Source organism: Haematobia irritans, chromosome 2 (genome assembly GCF_050003625.1).
Source record: "Haematobia irritans isolate KBUSLIRL chromosome 2, ASM5000362v1, whole genome shotgun sequence".
Taxonomy (NCBI): Eukaryota; Metazoa; Arthropoda; class Insecta; order Diptera; family Muscidae; genus Haematobia; species Haematobia irritans.
This window is the reverse complement of record NC_134398.1, coordinates 160,227,861-160,245,667: the sequence shown is the minus strand read 5'-3', so window position 1 is coordinate 160,245,667 and position 17,807 is coordinate 160,227,861. Positions and strand designations below refer to the sequence as shown.

The 17,807-nt window shown below is 36.4% G+C and overlaps 2 protein-coding genes across 2 annotated transcripts in view; both read right to left on the bottom strand.

The window, feature by feature from the left end:
• Window positions 1–9,023: 9,023 nt before the first annotated feature.
• LOC142225137 (uncharacterized) lies at window positions 9,024–17,182 on the bottom strand. The gene is made up of 2 exons (XM_075294914.1): window positions 16,924–17,182; window positions 9,024–9,351 (listed from the first exon to the last, which is right to left on the bottom strand). The coding sequence occupies exon 2, from the start codon at window positions 9,342–9,344 to the stop codon at window positions 9,024–9,026; it is 321 nt and encodes a 106-aa protein (XP_075151029.1). The 5' UTR covers window positions 9,345–9,351; window positions 16,924–17,182.
• LOC142225136 (uncharacterized) overlaps window positions 9,421–17,807 on the bottom strand; it is a 44,298-nt gene continuing 35,911 nt past the window's right edge. The window contains exons 4-7 of the mRNA XM_075294913.1: window positions 16,867–17,059; window positions 14,659–14,662; window positions 14,111–14,596; window positions 9,421–14,066 (exon numbers count right to left, since the gene is read on the bottom strand). Of these exons, the coding sequence (XP_075151028.1) occupies window positions 9,421–14,066; window positions 14,111–14,596; window positions 14,659–14,662; window positions 16,867–17,059 (5,329 nt within the window). The remainder of the gene's footprint in view (window positions 14,067–14,110; window positions 14,597–14,658; window positions 14,663–16,866; window positions 17,060–17,807) is intronic.

Sequence of the window (17,807 nt, the reverse complement as noted above, 5' to 3'; positions counted from 1 at the left end):
AAAGGCACCGGAGGTCAAATCTGCCGATCGGTTTATATGGGAGCTATATATAATTATGGACTGATAGGAACCAATTCCTGCATGGTTGTTGGATACCATATACTAACATCACGTACCAAATTTCAACCGAATGGGAAGAATTTTGCTCTTCCAAGGTGGTCCAGAGGTCAAATCTGGGGATCGGTTTATATGGGGCCTATATATAATTATGGACCGATATCGACCAATTTTTGCATGGGTGTTTGAGGCCATATATTAACATCACGTACCAAATTTCAACTGAATCAGATGAATTTTGATCTTCCAAGAGGCTCCGGAGGTCAAATCTGGGGATCGGTTTATATGGGGGCTATATATAATTATGGACCGATATGGTCCAATTTTTGCATGGTCATTAGAGACCATATACTAACATCATGTACCAAATTTCAACCGAATGGGAAGAATTTTGCTCTTCCAAGGTGCTCCGGAGGTCAAATCTGGGGATCGGTTTATATGGGGGCTATATATAATTATGGACCGATATGGACCAATTTCTGCATGGTCATTAGAGAGCATATACTAACATCATGTACCAAATTTCAGCCGGATCGGATGAAATTTGCTTCTCTTAGAGGCTCCGCAAGCCAAATCTGGTGATCGGTTTATATGGGGGCTATATATAATTTTGGACCGATATGGACCAATTTTTGCAATGTCATTAGAAACCATATACCAACATCATGTACCAAATTTCATCCGGATCGGATGAAATTTGTTTCTCTTAGAGGCTCTGCAAGCCAAATCGGGGGATCGGTTTATATGGGGGCTATATATAATTGTGGACCGATGTGGACCAAATTTTGCATCCATGTACCAAATTTCGGCCGGATCGGATGCAATTTGCTTCTATTAGAGGCTCCGCAAGCCAAATCGGGGGATCGGTTTATATGGGGGCTATATATATAATTATGAACCGATGTGAACCAGTTTTTGCATGGTTGTTAGAGACCATATACTAACACCATGTACCAAATTTCAGCCGGATCGGATGAAATTTGCTTCTCGTAGAGGCCTCGCAAGCCAAATTTTCGGGGTCCGTTTATATGGGGGTTATACGTAAAAGTGGACCGATATGGCCAATTTGCAATACCATCCGACCTACATCAATAACAACTACTTGTGCCAAGTTTCAAGTCGATAGCTTGTTTCGTTCTGAAGTTAGCGTGATTTCAACAGACGGACGGACGGACGGACATGCTCAGATCGACTCAGAATTTCACCACGACCCAGAATATATACTTTATGGGGTCTTAAATCAATATTTCGATGTGTTACAAACGGAATGACAAAGTTAATATACCCCCCATCCTATGGTGGAGGGTATAAAAAAATGGCTTGCCATCCGTTACCACAACCCAAGTAATTCAATTGTACGCAATCCATGATATGGGGTACTTGTTCTTTGTTGTATCCTAGAGCAATGCAGTTCTTCTGCAATTATTACCAATTTCATGTAACATTTTTCCCTTGGTCATTTTGAAATGACTCCACAGTACCTAGTATTCCAAACCAACACCATTCCAATGTGCACTTTTTTTTGTGCTATTGGCATAGAAGGTTAACAGCAAGAAACAAGCGCCAAATATTTTGTAGTCTAGACGGCGCCACAAATGAACGAATAGGAAAAAAATCTGTATTTCGATCCCTTGGATACTGCTACGGATAGTGGCTCCCCCGTCAGGGATGTATCCTTTTATTTGATATTGATAGTTTTAGGACTTTTAGAGAGTTCTTTATTTGTCGTCGGCCCTGAGGCAAGTCTTACTAGCGGAGAGATGGTAAAGTGGTGTCTGGTTATTTATTTTTTGGCTGCCTTGTGCTTGCCAAACGGAATTGCCGTCCAATAGAGATGCTGTCATCGTTTTTTTTTTTGTTTTGCTTGTCCTAGGGTCTATTCTCTTGGCAAACATAAAAGTGCGAAGAAAAATCAATAGACATAGTTTTAAAGTTACCCAATAACAAACTTGAACTTTAGGATTTTTGTTTTCTATGGGCCAAGGCTTTTAAATGCCATCATAAAAATCATTTTTTGTGAAAAAAAATTCACCTTTGCTATTATGTAAATCATGGGGTATTAGAAGCTCAGAATGGTCCCTGAAAGAGAGTAGGTGAATGCGAACGTTTGTGTTTTTTTTTTTCATATTTTAAAGATTTTTTTCCTGCAATATTAAAGGTAGTATGGTTATGGTTACTGTGAGACACTCACCATCACTACCAAGGATAAGGACTTTTTACATTTCATACACTAGCCTTAACATCATCAACTTTCACATATTCCATTTTGCCATTGTCGTAAGAATGTCTCTGGACTCCATTAGCTTAAAGTTTGCTGGTTACATAAATCAAATGCATGAAGCGTAAGAAATACCTGAATGGGTTACATATTCTCGGCAATATCCTGGATTCCTAAATTCCATTTTTTCTTGTTTGCCAAGAGCTTGAATGGTGTTCTCGAGCTTATAACACTAAAGGAAGGTAAGGTATGGGACTAATTGACATTTCATAGACCATAGTTTCAAAGTGAGGTTTATTGGAGCTTCCTTCTGGTTCAATATTGAACACAGAATAAAGTTCGATTGGAATTAAATTTAAACGAAAAAAAGACTGTTTACATATGACTCTTTATGTTTTTTTTTTAGAGAGAAAGTGAAATAGTGAATTTAAAAAAAATACTTAATTTAAAAATGCGCCTTCTATCCCCTCAAGAAAGTAAATGGGGAGACCTGTATAAATGAGGATTATATAGACTTACAAATTCACGACGATCGGATAAAAATTGTGGTGGTTAGATGTCCAAGAATTCAAGACGGGAGGACGGCCTATATGGATGCCACACCAAAATCTCTATTTTGGTGGTCGCCCTATATGGGGTTTATATAAAAACATTTGCCATTACACACCATATTCGGCACACCTTTGTTGATCTAAAATGGGTCTAGAATTTGAATTTCAGTAAAATCGGATAAAAATTTGGGTGTCTAGGCACTCAAGAAGTCAAATCGGGACATCGGGTTATATGTTGGCTATATCAAACCATGGAACGATATACAACATATTCGGCACAATTATTTATGAACCGCAAAAAAAAAAAAACTCTAGGGTTTGAATTGCAGGCAAATCGGTTAAAAATGGCGGTGTCTAGAAGCTCAAGAAGTCAAATCTGGAGATCGGGCTATATAGTGACTTTATTAAAATGTGGACCAAATCACACCATACTCAGCTCTAGAAAATGAAATTCAAGCAAATCGGATAAAAATTGGGATGTTTAGACTATGAAGACCCCGAATTGGGGCGTCGGTTAGTGTTTAAAATCACTTTTAAAAAATTTCCTCCCAAAGATTTTTTTTTTACTACAAGAGAAGTTCTTTTAAGTCAATTTTTTATACCCACCACCATAGAATGGTGACGGGGGTATAATAAGTTTGTCATTCCGTTTGTAACACATCGAAATATCGATTTCCGACTATATAAATTATATATATTCTTGATCAGAGAGAAATTCTAAGACGATATAAGTATGTTCGTCTGTCTGTCTGTTGTAATCACGCTACAGCCTTTAATACTGGCGCTATCGTCCTGAAATTTGGCACAGATTCGTTTTTTGTTTGCAGGCAGGTCAAGTTCGAAGATGGGCTATATCGGTCCAAGTTTTGATATAGTCCCCATATAAACCGACCTCCCGATTTGGGGTCTTGGGCTTACCGTAGTATTTTTTCTCTAATTTGCCTGAAATTGTAAATCTAGAGGTATTTTAGGACCATCAAAACGTGTACCGAAAATGGTGCCTATCGGTCGATGTTTTGGTATAGCCCCCCATGGACCGATTTCCCGATTTTGCTTTTTGGGCGTCTAGAAACTGTATTTTCTATCCGAGTTGCCTGAAATTGGAAATCTAGAGGTATTTTAAGACGACAAATTGGTGTGTCGAAAATGGGGTGTATCGGTCCATGTTTTGGTATGGCCCCCATATTGACCGATTTCCCGTTTATATTTCTTGGGCGTCTAGAAACTGCATATACAATCCTATTTGCCTGAAATTAGAAATCTAGAGGTATTTTGGGACCATAAAGAGATGTGCCAAAAATGGTCAGTATCGGTCCATGCTTTGGTATAGCCCCCATATAGACTGATCTCCCAATTTTAGTTCTTGGGCTTCAAGAATTCCTAGTTTTTACCCAATTTGTATGAAATTTGAATTCTATAGGTATTTGAGGACCTTAAGGGGGTGTGTCTAAAATGGTGAGAATTGGTCCATGTGTTGGTAAAGCCCCATATATAGACCTACCTCCCGAATTTATTTCTTGGGCTGCTGGAATCTGTAGTTTTTAACCACTTTGCCTGAAATTGGTAACGTAGGTATTTTAGGACCACAAATATGTCAGCAAAATATGGAGTGTATCGAGCTATGTTTTGATATAGCCCCCATATAGACCGATCTTCCGATTTAACTCCTTGGGCTTCTATAAACCGTAGCTTTTATCCGATTTGCCCAAAAATGTAAATATACTGGTATTTTAGACCCCTCTGCATCGCATTTATTTTTACCTATCTATTATATAAGGCATCGATATAGACCGATTTCACTTCTTGAGGGTATAGCAGGCACACTGATCATAAAAATTGCTTGAAGCTGAAAGTAAAATTTCCAGATTTTACTCCGGTACCAGATTTGTACCCATACACAATATATTCGGACCACCTATTTATGGTCCTAAAAAGACTCTGGATTTCAAATTTCGTGTAAATTGAATAAAAACTACGGTTTCTAAAAGCTGAAGAAGTAAAATCAGGAGATCGGTCTATATGGGGGATATAGCACACCATGGAGCGATACACACCATTTTCTGAAAACATATATTTGGTTCTAAAACTCCTATAGTTTTAAAATTACAGGCAAGTTGGATAAAAACTACGGTTTCTTCTAGAAGTAAAATCGGGAGTTCGGTCTATATGCCCAGCAAAAAACGCGTCGCCAAAAAAATTAATGAAAATGTTCTTTTTGGATTCGGAAGTGGTGCAAAATTGACGCAGAAGCGATGAATTTTGTAATGGGGTTTTCTTCATTTTTTCCAATCACAAAATTTCCCATTTTTTTTTGGGTGTAAAATAATTTTTGATATTGCTTTCAAACGTGGGCACAAATTTTGAATTGTTTTTACAAAAATTTATTTCTATTTCCGATCATTGACTAGTTTATTTTATTTTTTATTTTTATTTTCATTTTACAACATTGAATTATTAATATTTTGGCACAAAAAAAAAATCATAAAAATGATTTAGATTTAACGTAATAGACAAAGCAATTTTAATCTGATGAAATTTCCATTAAGCATTTAATATTTAAAATGCTTTGGGGCAACCCTGTTTTGCTAAAACCTTAATGGTATCATGAATCGATGGTTATTGATAAGTTAATCAATGTTTCGATTAATGGTCGCTCTCATCGGCTCAGAGCATGTCAAAAGCATAATTATCAAAAATCCAGAAACTTCCTTCCTTTTGAACGCTTCATAGAGTACAGACGTAATAAAAGTGATCAATACACAAAATATCACATAAACGTGAATCCATAAAAGTTCAAATTAATTGAAAAATTTCAGTGTAATCAACGCAGCAGTACTCTACAAAAATTCTTTAATCAGTGTTTTTATTTACAAAAAGGTAATACGCCAATGTATTTTTGTGAACTTCTGTGAAAATCGGAAAATTTGAGATTTGTAATATCTCACACATTTTGTATTTAATTTTTCCATAGAAAATTGGATATTACCAAAGGCCAAAAGATCCAGTCCAAGTGCCACGTAAATTATTTTGTGTTGTGAAGGAAGAATTTTGCGAAGCAATATAAAAAATTTTGCAGTTGCCTCATTGTGGTCAAGCACATTTTTTCTCTTCGCCCTCCTCCTGATTGCCAAATTCCAAGAAGCCTACGGTGTTCTACAGGCAGAGAGGAGGGAAGGTTATTTTTTTGCAATTGTGGAAAGAAAACCCATCAACCATAGTTTGACCAATTTCTGCACTCGATTTAAATTGCCATAATGTAAGAAGTTATGCCGTACAAAATTCATCTACAATAAAACCCCAATCAAGACCCCCATCATAAAATTTCAAACCCGTAATAGAAGCAGAAATTATATGACAGAAATGTCTCCATAATGAAAAGTCAAATTATTCATTATGGTCAAAAAAAAAAAAAATTTTTTAATTTCTTAAGTTAAGTATATATCAATTTTTTTGCACGATTTTCTTGTTTGCTTTAAAAAAAACTAATTTAATTATTTTTTTTTGATAAGGCAATTCGATTTCATAAAGAGTGAAACCAGCCCCATTTGAAATGCAATAGTTTTTAAGAACCACCCTAATACATTTCATTCTCAACAAAAATCATCAAAAAACTCCATTCATAAGTGCATTGAAATGCTCAGCAAGGCAATCGATCGTATTAATGATCATTAACCGCATACCAAACCTGTGCATCATCGAACATCTACGTTGCAACATAAAATAATTACCTCTCCCCCGCATAAAACATTCCTGAAGGCCTTCATCGAATATTTGCATGACCGGTGAGTAAACAAAAAGAATAAAAAAAACTTTTGAATGCAGTTTTGTGTTATTTTTAAGAAGTTGGAATTTGTGAAACATCTCGAATCAAGTGTGGCTAGTTTTTTCTCACGATTTAGTTCCGGATTGCATTCTCATTTTAATTGAGATTCATAGAGTTGCCATTGTTTAATATATCGTTTTGTTCATGTTATAATTTGATATTTTCGGATTTTTTCTTAATGCTTATAAATCTAAATTTTCATGACTAGATTTATATTTTTCTGAATTCGATCTTCAAACAAAGAAAATGTAAAATCGTAAACTTTTTTATCTACAATTTATATCTCCGTTTAAAATGTCACTTATTTCATATCACTATTTGTCGAAATAATTTTTATATACTATTTGAATATACTCGAATAATTTGAATTTCGTTGTTAAATAATTATTGATATACACTAGGATAATGATTTGAATAAATTTATATATATTCTAAAATGAATTGGTGAGCTAAAATTTTGCGTTCTCGTACAAATGTGGTGATGTGTGACTAAGGTAAAGTCATATGGGGTTCTGATATAGAGCGCGATCAGGACAATAGGATCGGGAGGGTCAGGAGGCGCAGATCTCATAATATCTGAGATCACATAGTATGGAGTGGAATACCATTTCTTTTATCTATTCAGTATCAATTTTGATTTTTGATTTAGTTTTGATCCCATAGACCGGTATGATTTATAAGAAAGGGAGTCTAAAATAATTTTCTGTTAAGACTGTTTTGTGTGAAATGGACAAGAACCCCCCCATTACCCGACTGAAGTTAGCTTCCAAAGGCTCCCACAGTCCATAGCCACAAAATCGATTATGGTTAAACACCCTACCATATGCAGCATCCATAGATATCTCATATAACACCTTTTGAGAACATAATTACAAAAGATTGCTGCAAGCTTAAGCAAGGTTTTATTACAATTTAACGTGGGCTTGTCATAGTACGGAAGTCCTCCATTTCAACAGCCCTTGCACTGAATTTGCACCACTTCTTTAGGTGTGATCCGAATTCAATGTGTTTGTATGCGGGAGTGCAGTCAACCTGTTGGAAGAGTATTTCTCGTGAGCCGAAACAAATTCCACTATTGCAATAATAGTTGGGATTTGTACTCCAGATGAGATTACAGGAAAGAAACAACCAATATCAAAACGATGGAATGGAAAAAAGAACAAAACGATTTGGTTTTAGATGGATGATATTGTTAGGGATTTATTTCTTTTCTGAAACAACGCCTTACCAGTAGATATGATGATTTCAAAAAGAGTAGTGTCACTTAAAATTATTGCGGAAGCTGTGGTTTTGACATGGCTTGACAGTTTTGTAGGTTTTTAGTTGTCATTTGTAATTATAATTTATCGATTTGTGTGGATTTGTATCTGGATAAGTAATTGGGTATTCTAAGAATCCCAGTAGGGATTTCAGTGTTGGAGAAATTAGTATTTTAGACGGGAAAAGCTTTTCAATTGTTTATGTGACATAAACATTAGCGGCCCCCTTGCAGTATGTCTGCAATAAGCTGATACAAAAATGTCAAACCACATCTGGTGCTATTATTAAATAAAAATTAAACTAATATGAAAAAATTCATTAATTCGGGTGTTGTAGTTCTGGTATTACAATTTAACACAATTCAATATATTATTTCTATATTAAAGCATTTTTTGTAGTATTGAGATACAAATATATTTAAGTGCTTATATAAGAACATTTGTGGAAGTTCACGTTTTCATAAATTTTCAATATTTCATTGCTTAAGTGTGGATTTTAATTCGAAAGAAAAAGTGTTGAGACACGAAAAATACATTAGTTAGTGCACGTTCCATAAATAGACCAACCAAAAATCGTGTTTTGGGCTGTTGGCAGCCCAGCCCTGTTGAGAAATCCCTCGCTTATTACACGTGAATATACGTCAATTCCTAAAATAATCGAAATTGGAGCAGACTTGTAGAACTCTTTATCGGCTAAAAGCATGTTTGAAAAATGTCGAGCATAAGATGGTGATAACGATTTGCTAGGCGTATGAATAGCAATCCGATTGTTAACTTTCAGGACGGTTTCGATGTAAATTTCCGAGTTGTATGTAGACATCAATGTGAGTGGGCAGATAGTTTCGTCGTCCAACGTAAGAGTAGTCAAATTAAGTTTATCTGCTACTTTGGAGGATATACAACTGGATTTCGATCCAGAGTCCAACAGACATCTTATGGTACAATTTCCGTTTTTTGTGTTGACAGACACGACTACTGTCGGAAGCAAGGTTATAGCATTGTGCTTTAAAATAGCCGAAAGTGTTGTATTCGCCGAGTTAAATGATGATGAAGTAGTCGTCGATGTTGAGGACGATTGTGTCTTGGAAGTTGACGCTGGAGATTTAGCTGAAGTTTTAGCTGAAGCCTTCTGTTTCTTTTCGTTTCTTAGATTCCAACCGGGCATGGGTGTGTAGAAGACTATGATGAGCTTTTTTACAATATCGACAACCAGTTGTAGTGAAGCATGTGTTGCCAGAATGCTCATGCGCTAGGCAATTGGTGCAATATCCGTATTTGCGTACTATTTCTTGACGTTTCAAGATATTCATATCCAAGAAACGCTTACATTTCCGTAAAGGATGAGACTGTCTACACAAACGACAAATGTACGATTGGTTTGTACTCCGTTTATTACGATTTTGGTGGGAATGTGATGTGGATTTATTATCACGCATTTTGGAACTATAAGAGAAAATAATAATATTCGTTTGGAAATCTGGAATGACTTAAGTACTTATTATGCAGTACTGGCTAAACTGTATCTTCGATAGGAAGAACTACGAGTTTTGTAATCGGTCGGGTAACAATGCCTTTTTGCGTAATAATTTCAGCGACTCTAACTCGGTTATCAGCCCCAGTATATACCTTTTTTATTCTCCCAAGGCGCCAACAGTTTGGTGGCAAATTTTCTTCACGTATGACCACCATGGTATTTTCTTGTAAATTATCGGTTGCCCGTTTCCACTTATGGCGCTTGTGTAATTCTTTAAGGTACTCTTCTTTCCAACGGAGACAAAAATGTTGGTGGATCACTTTAAGCCGTTGCCAGCGGTTTACAATGGATAATGGACTGTCTTTTATTGGAGGATCAATGGGAGCTAAAAGTGGAGTTCCTATTAAGAAATGTCCTGGGGTCAAAGCAGAAAGATCTGATGGTTCTTGAGAGCACGGGGATAAAGGACGCGAGTTTAGACACGCCTCAATTTTTGCAAGGAGAGTCTGAAATTCTTCAAATGTATGCTTGAAGTTTGCCGCAACCTTTTTAAAATGAGCCTTAAAGCTCTTGACCCCAGCCTCCCAAAGCCCACCCATATGTGGCGCACCTGGAGGAATGAAATGCCACGTCACATTTTGGTGGACATAATTGGAACTTAATAACTGATTGGAAGTCAGTAAGAATTCTTTTGCTAATGTTCTGGATGCACCAACAAAATTTGTTCCATTGTCCGAATACAGATGCAATGGACAACCACGGCGGGAAACAAATCGACTGAAAGCTGCTAGGAATGCAGACGTTGATAGCTCGGAAGTGGCTTCCAGATGGATCGCCTTGGTGGAGAAACAAACGAAGACGCAAGTGTATCCCTTCGAAATTCGACATGATCGGCCGGAGTATGACTTAATGTCAAAAGGGCCAGCGAAATCAAGGCCCGTGTGAGTAAAGGGCCGAGAAAATTCTGACCGTTGAGGTGGTAATGCAGACATTAATTGTGTCTGACATCTATGCTTGTAAAGAATGCATGGTTTGCATTTATTTATGGTCGTTTTAATAAGATTTTTGGCCTTGGGTATCCAGTATTGTTCTCTAATCAACCTCAATACCAACTGATTACCGCCATGGAGACAGATTTCATGAATAAATTTCACGAGAAGACGTGAATATTGGCAATTGTATGGTATAATAATTGGGTGTCTTTCATTGTACCTTAACGCAGGCGAAGCTGAAAGACGACCACAGATACGCATTATGCCTTCACTATCTATAAACGGATTCAAACTCAATAAGGAACTAGACGATGCAATATTTTTCTTTGCGGAGAGTGCGTGGTATTCATTAGGATAATGTACCTTTTGACACATGACTTGAAGCTTAGTATGGATTGAAAGAACTTCAAAAGTGGAAATATCTTTCATGGGACTGTAAAAATTGGACTTGTACTTTGGATGGGTTCGATACAGAAACCGGTACATGTAAGCTATTACTCGAATAGCCCTTGGAAGCGATGAAAATCTATCCAAAACATCGTCAAATTGTGCGAAATAGGTAAAATTTACCTTTATTGGCTTTCTCTCTAAATCGATATCTTCGTAATCGAAAATTGGCCAATTAGGTTCTGAACTTCGAAGGAATGGTGGTCCTTGCCACCAAAGTTCATTTTCAATTAATTCGCGTGGAGTCAGACCACGACTTGCTAAGTCTGAGGGATTAAGTTCAGACGAAACATGGTGCCATCTGTGAGGTGGAATAATTTGAGTAATTTTAGATACTCTATTGGCCACAAACGTACCCCAATAGCAAGGAGGTTTGGAAAGCCAGGATAAAACAATTGTGGAATCAGTCCAGCAATCCACAGTAAATTCATTTAATCTCAATTGGGGAACAATATGGTCGATCATTTCGGCTAGTAAAGTTGCCCCACATAACTCTAGTCTTGGAATCGATAAGGTTTTTATTGGGGCAACTTTGGTTTTAGAAGCAACCAAATGAGTGGATATGAAGTTTGTGCCCCTTATACGAATATATAATGCAGCGGCGTATGCCTTTTCTGAGGCATCGCTAAACCCATGCAACTGTACCTCACTATCTGGAGAATAGTTGAACCATCTAGGGATTTTTATTGAATTGACATACGGATAGTTACTTTGGAAAGTAGTCCACTTTTTCAAGGACTCTGGAGTTATCCTTTCATCCCAGCCTGTACCATCAACCCATATTTGCTGCATTATTATTTTTGCAACTATGAGGCATGGTGCTAGCCAACCAGCTGGATCGAAAAGCTTTGAAATCTGGGATAATACTTCCCTCTTCGTATATGTAGATGAAGTGGGGAAATCTTGAACAATGAAGAAAAACGAATCCGATAAGGCATTCCAGCGAATGCCTAGAGCTTTAGCAGTACTGGAGTCATCGAATTCTAAAAATTCGGCATGAAGTAAATCGGATGACGGGATATCGGATAAAATTGATTTGGAATTAGATGTCCATTTTCTCATTTCGAAGCCAGCGGATTTTAAAGCCAAAATAAGTTGATTTCTAGCCTCAATTGCTTCCGAAATAGTATGAGAACCAGCTAATGCATCGTCCACATACATGAAATTTCTAAGAATTTCGCTAGCCTTTGGATACTTATGTTGGACATCATCTGCCAATTGAAGCATGGTGCGAATTGCCAGATAAGGCGCACAATTGACTCCAAAAGTGACAGTTTTAAGTTCAAAATCCTCTAAAGGATTTTGAGGATTTTTTCTAAAAAGAATTCGTTGAAAAGATCTTTGGCTGGGATTTACAAGAATTTGGCGATACATTTTGGTTATGTCGCCGTTGAAAACATACTGGAAAAGTCGCCAATTTAGGATGAGCACAATGAGCTCATTTTGTAAGATGGGACCTGTATGTAACACATCATTTAGGCTTACCCCATTGGAAGTTGGGGCCGAAGCATTAAATACCACTCGGACTTTGGTAGTAACACTTTCGGGCCTTATAACTGCATGATGTGGCAGATAATAGCACTTGGAGTAATTTGGAATTGAATTAGGGCTAACTAGACTCATATGATCTAGAGTTATATATTCCGCAAGGACGTTATCATATTCCTCCTTAAAAGCAGGAGTGCGGATTAGGCGGGCTTCGTTGCGAAAATATTGGGCCATGGCAATCTTTTTTGATTGGCCGAGATCAACATCATTCGGATAAGACTCCTTGAATGGAAGAGCAACAATGTATCTCCCTTCATTATTTCTTGTCGTCGTGCGGACATAAAAATCTTCGCAAAATTGATCCGAAGCGGAAATGAACTTTTTCCGAGGAAGATCTTCTATCTCCCAAAATCGTGAAATCTCTTTATCCAGTGAGATTTCACAGAAGTATGATACTATATTGGGAGAAATATCCCCGGAAGTATCTGGAATGGGTCCGGTCAATATCCATCCAAATATTGTTTCCTGAGCCATTAAGGATCCACAAATATCGCGCTTAAGGCCAGGAAGCATAATGGATGGTAAAATGTCCCCTCCTAAAAGGACATCAATTGTGGAACTTTCATAAAATCTAGGATCAGCGAAAGGAATGTTGGGAAGTTTCGAAAGTGATTCAATTTCAAAGGTCCTAGAGGGAAGATTTCCCGAAAGGTGTGGAACCACTAGTGCCGTAGTGAAAATTGCAATATTTTCATCCGTATTGGACCCTAATACAAAAGAACATTCTTTCTGTACAGCAGCCGACACAGTGTTGTTCAATCCTGATATGTTGGCACTAGTGCGTCTAAATGGCAATTTCAAAATATTAAAAAGCTTTTGGGAAACAAAAGTTCCCTCGGATCCCGAATCGACCAAAGCTCGAGCAGTATATGTCAACCCACTGTGACAGATCTTCACCAAAGCAGTTCCTAACAAAACACCACGAGAGCTGGTCGAAAAGCATGAATGGACAGTTTCATTTCTAGAAGTGGACTGTATAGATGATGAAGTGGATGGAAAAACCGCTGCACTCGGATTGAGTTCGGTGCTATTAGGTTTTTCGTTTTGTGGCTTATGGAGTAGAGTGTTGTGCTTTTTGTTACAAAAGCGGCAAGAATATTTGCTGTTACAACTCTTGACTGTATGAACTTTAGAAAAACAATTTATGCACATACCATTAGCTTTAATTTCTGAAAATCGTTGACTCGGATCCATTTTTAAAAATTTTGGACACTTGCGAATGATATGGAATTCTTTGGGGCATAATGTGCATTTTGGTTCAGAAATATTATTCTGAAATGTTTTCACATTCGACGGATTTCCCCGATTAGTGGATTTTCCAGTTGGGAGCTTTAAACGATTCGTGGGATTCGGTTCCTGTTTCCGGATTTCGGACACTGACTCTAAAGTCTTATGACGATTTGTCAGAAATGTGTCCAATTCAGACCACTTAGGAATCGCTGTTTTATCCGACAGGGTCTGTTCCCACAACGTGAGCGTGGAATCGGGTAAACGATTGGAGCAAATAAAAGTAAAAATTGGGTCCCATGTTTCAATTTCGATGCCGTACTGTTTAAGCAGTGAGATACTAGAATTCATATCTCTTTGAAGCTTCTTCAAAGTGGCTCCAGATTCAGCAGTAATCACCGGAAGACTAAATAAGTTCTTGAGTTGTATGTTCACGAGAACTCTTTTATTCTCGTAACGAGCCAAAGACTCTTCCAAGCCATCTCGAAATTATCGTTAGTGAGGGGGAATTTACTAACGATGTCATGGGGCTCGCCTTGGGTCCTTCGGGTGAGGTGAAACAATTTTTCAACGGAGCTCAATCTAGGATTATTCAAACAAACAGCTTTGAATATATCCCGGAAAGTTGGCCAAGTTGAGAAGTCACCCTTAAAAGTTGGGATTTCGCACGGTGGCAACTTGAAGCCGTTCGGAGCTTCTGGAATTGGGATGTGTACCGCATGCGAAGTGACAGACTGAGGATTTGGATTCACCCTGGGTGAAAAGTGGTCAGATAAAATTTCTTTCAGTCGGGCATTGCAACGGCAATATGTCGTGTATGCACTGCGATACTTCCCCTTGACGGTCTCTAATTCGGATGCTTTTTCCGGATTTATGCCCTCTTTACCCCCCTCTTGATCATCTTCATCATCACCGTCGGCCTCAATGTCCTGAAGGCACTGGTCATAGGAGAGCTTAATTTCCTCCCACAGTGCTTTCAGTTCTTCCATATGCGACTCGACTAAGTATGATGACGATAGAGGGGTGTTTTTATCATTAAGGTTGGCTTCAAATTCAACCAACCTGTCTGAAACACGGATAAATCGGTTAAGAGACATATTGAATCTAATGGACTGAGGTAATATTACAATCACGTAGTGGAGATAGAAGATCTTCAACCGTAATTGTAAACGAATTCCCGAAACAAAAAATCTAGTATTTCATACACAGATTAATAGGATATCCCAAATTATGGACAATGTAGGAATTTTAATGAAAATATATACCACTTATCGTATTGGTAGGATTAAAAAAAATATGGAAAAATTCTTACTATTTATTTAGTACTTATTAAATGATTTAAAACCATAATAAAGTATGATATTAAATCAGATAGGTACTAACGACAAAGGGTTTCGACAAAAAAAATTGTTATATTCGTGTTAAGTTATTCTCAAAAAATTCACAATGACAACTCATAAATTCTTTGGAAATAAATACAGTTTCCCGAACCCCATATAATTCACCAAAATTGTGCCCAAAACTAAAGAATAAACACGCTTCGACAACCCTACTTTATTTTTATGAAAGAATTTTACGTACTCAATAGATATTTTGTATCTATCGCATTCGATAAACAGAAATTACAAACACTTTTACCAAATCAACTGTTTTGTATGCAACCAAGGGTTCTCTGCATAGATCAAAAAATACATTCCACAAGAGTAAAGAGATAATGGAGTTTAAGAGAACGAGAGTACACCGATTACGCCCATACAGAAACAACCAAAATTGTACAAGTGATGAAGAGGTATAGTGGGCAGAAAAAAAATATGGAAAGGGGGGTCGGAGTACAACGAAAATATCTCTGAGAGTAATTGCGAACTTTGGTTAGCACACGTAAATAAAACCCAATGCGATTATGATGAGTATTAAACTGGCAGAATAAAGAAAAGGTAATTGTGGGCAACGAGCGTTGGTATTCAAAAAGTTTACAGAGCAACCTCGATGGCTGTAGTGTTATATTTCAGTTTTATGTAAAGGGGAACTTTTTTTTTATATACACGAATGGTTTATGTGTAGTAACAATTTCTTACTTTCCACAAGTACACAGAAAAAATTAGTCTTTACATTAAAAACATTCTTTCAGTTTAACTAATATTTATTTAAAATTTTCGAAAAATATTTATAGTGTAATTTTACTTTTAATTTGATATATTCAATAATCCAATTTATAGAATATATATGACAATTAATTATTTCCGAACATTTTTTTTTTTAGTTAAATTTAAATTATTTATTATTTATTTATTTATTTTAACTTGTAAGTTATATGTTTAATTTAAATAATTAATATTTATTTTAACTTTTTGAAAAGTAATCTTCAATTTACTTTTTAATTGGAAATATTTGTTTTTTTTTTTCTGTGTAAATGTATACTATGTTTTGATTTTATGACAAAAACTTTTTGTTTAATTATGAATGTATAAGAATGATTATTAATTAATTATTTGAAGAAAAAATATCGTATCAAAAATGAAAAGTAGAATAAATAAATAAAACAGAGGTTGTACTGTAGCTGATGGTACGATCAGCACATACATGGAATTTGACATGAACAAGAGGGGCGCTGTATGGAGTCGTGGACGTCAGCTAATGCTGGTAGAGAAATAAATCGCTCAAGTGATAAGAATTGGAGGGACTCTTATACTGAATGAGTGTATGAAGTGGAGGAGAGAAGCGTATGTGTGGTTTGGCGGGAAAAGGAGAATAGATTGCTGAGCGACAAATGAGAAATTAGAAATATGTATGGGTGTTGGAGAAGTGTAGAAGGATGAGGGAAGGGTACATCTGTAAAGCAAACAATTATCATTGGCATATCTTCATAGCAGAGCCATGTTAAACATTACAACAGGCTTCTGTTACGAGCATAGAATTTCATATTGGTGACCCAGTGAAACACGTGGGTTAGCATACATATGGACGATTTTGTTTTCTATTGAAGATTTAAGACTCACCACAATATCTTAGAAATTAAAAAATCTTCCTCTTCAATTTTTATACCTCGCCTCAGACATCAATAGCCTTGATTTTTAGCTTCTATGGTCTCCATACGCAGATTTTCCAATTAGGTTCACAATATTTCCTTTTTCATAAATTCTCAATATTTTCCCAATAGTAGAATGCTTGTTTCATCAAATTCAAATATATAACAATTGTTCCCTTTTTCTTTTCACTTTATAAAATTTGATTTCTCGAATATTTCATTCTAATATTTAACAAAGTTGTTACCACACCGAAATTCAAATGAGCAATGAAATATAGCAAAAGACGAAAACGTAAACTAACCTGTTTGGAGCGATGCTGGCGTTGAGTGGATGCTGTGGATTCTGTGGAGTTGATTTCTCTGAGAGCTCTTGTCACAGTGTTGTTGGAATCTGGCTCGAAGTGGACCAAAATGTTTGTATGCGGGAGTGCAGTCAACCTGTTGGAAGAGTATTTCTCGTGAGCCGAAACAAATTCCACTATTGCAATAATAGTTGGGATTTGTACTCCAGATGAGATTACAGGAAAGAAACAACCAATATCAAAACGATGGAATGGAAAAAAGAACAAAACGATTTGGTTTTAGATGGATGATATTGTTAGGGATTTATTTCTTTTCTGAAACAACGCCTTACCAGTAGATATGATGATTTCAAAAAGAGTAGTGTCACTTAAAATTATTGCGGAAGCTGTGGTTTTGACATGGCTTGACAGTTTTGTAGGTTTTTAGTTGTCATTTGTAATTATAATTTATCGATTTGTGTGGATTTGTATCTGGATAAGTAATTGGGTATTCTAAGAATCCCAGTAGGGATTTCAGTGTTGGAGAAATTAGTATTTTAGACGGGAAAAGCTTTTCAATTGTTTATGTGACATAAACACAATGTTTTGGATGTAAATTAAAAATTTCTGTGGTATTTGGACTCTTACGCTTGTCTGAAACATTTGACCTCAAATATTTTCAAAAATTCACAACTTTTTCAGATTGGATTTAGCATTTTTTTATTTTATGAATTCTTACTCTATTTTTAACCTATTTGTAACAAAAAAGTTAACACTACCCATTAAAAATATGAAAAAAGCTAGATATAAGAAATTGAATTAAATGAACTTCCTGTGTAGTTAAAATAAAGAACATAATTGGGAGTATATCTTTTGGAAGTGCTTTTAGAGTTGTGCCTTTGGAA

Excerpts from the sequence above, each read along its gene's own strand:
- LOC142225137 (XM_075294914.1), bottom strand. The coding sequence starts at position 9,344 with ATGCGTGATAATAAATCCACATCACATTCCCACCAAAATCGTAATAAA.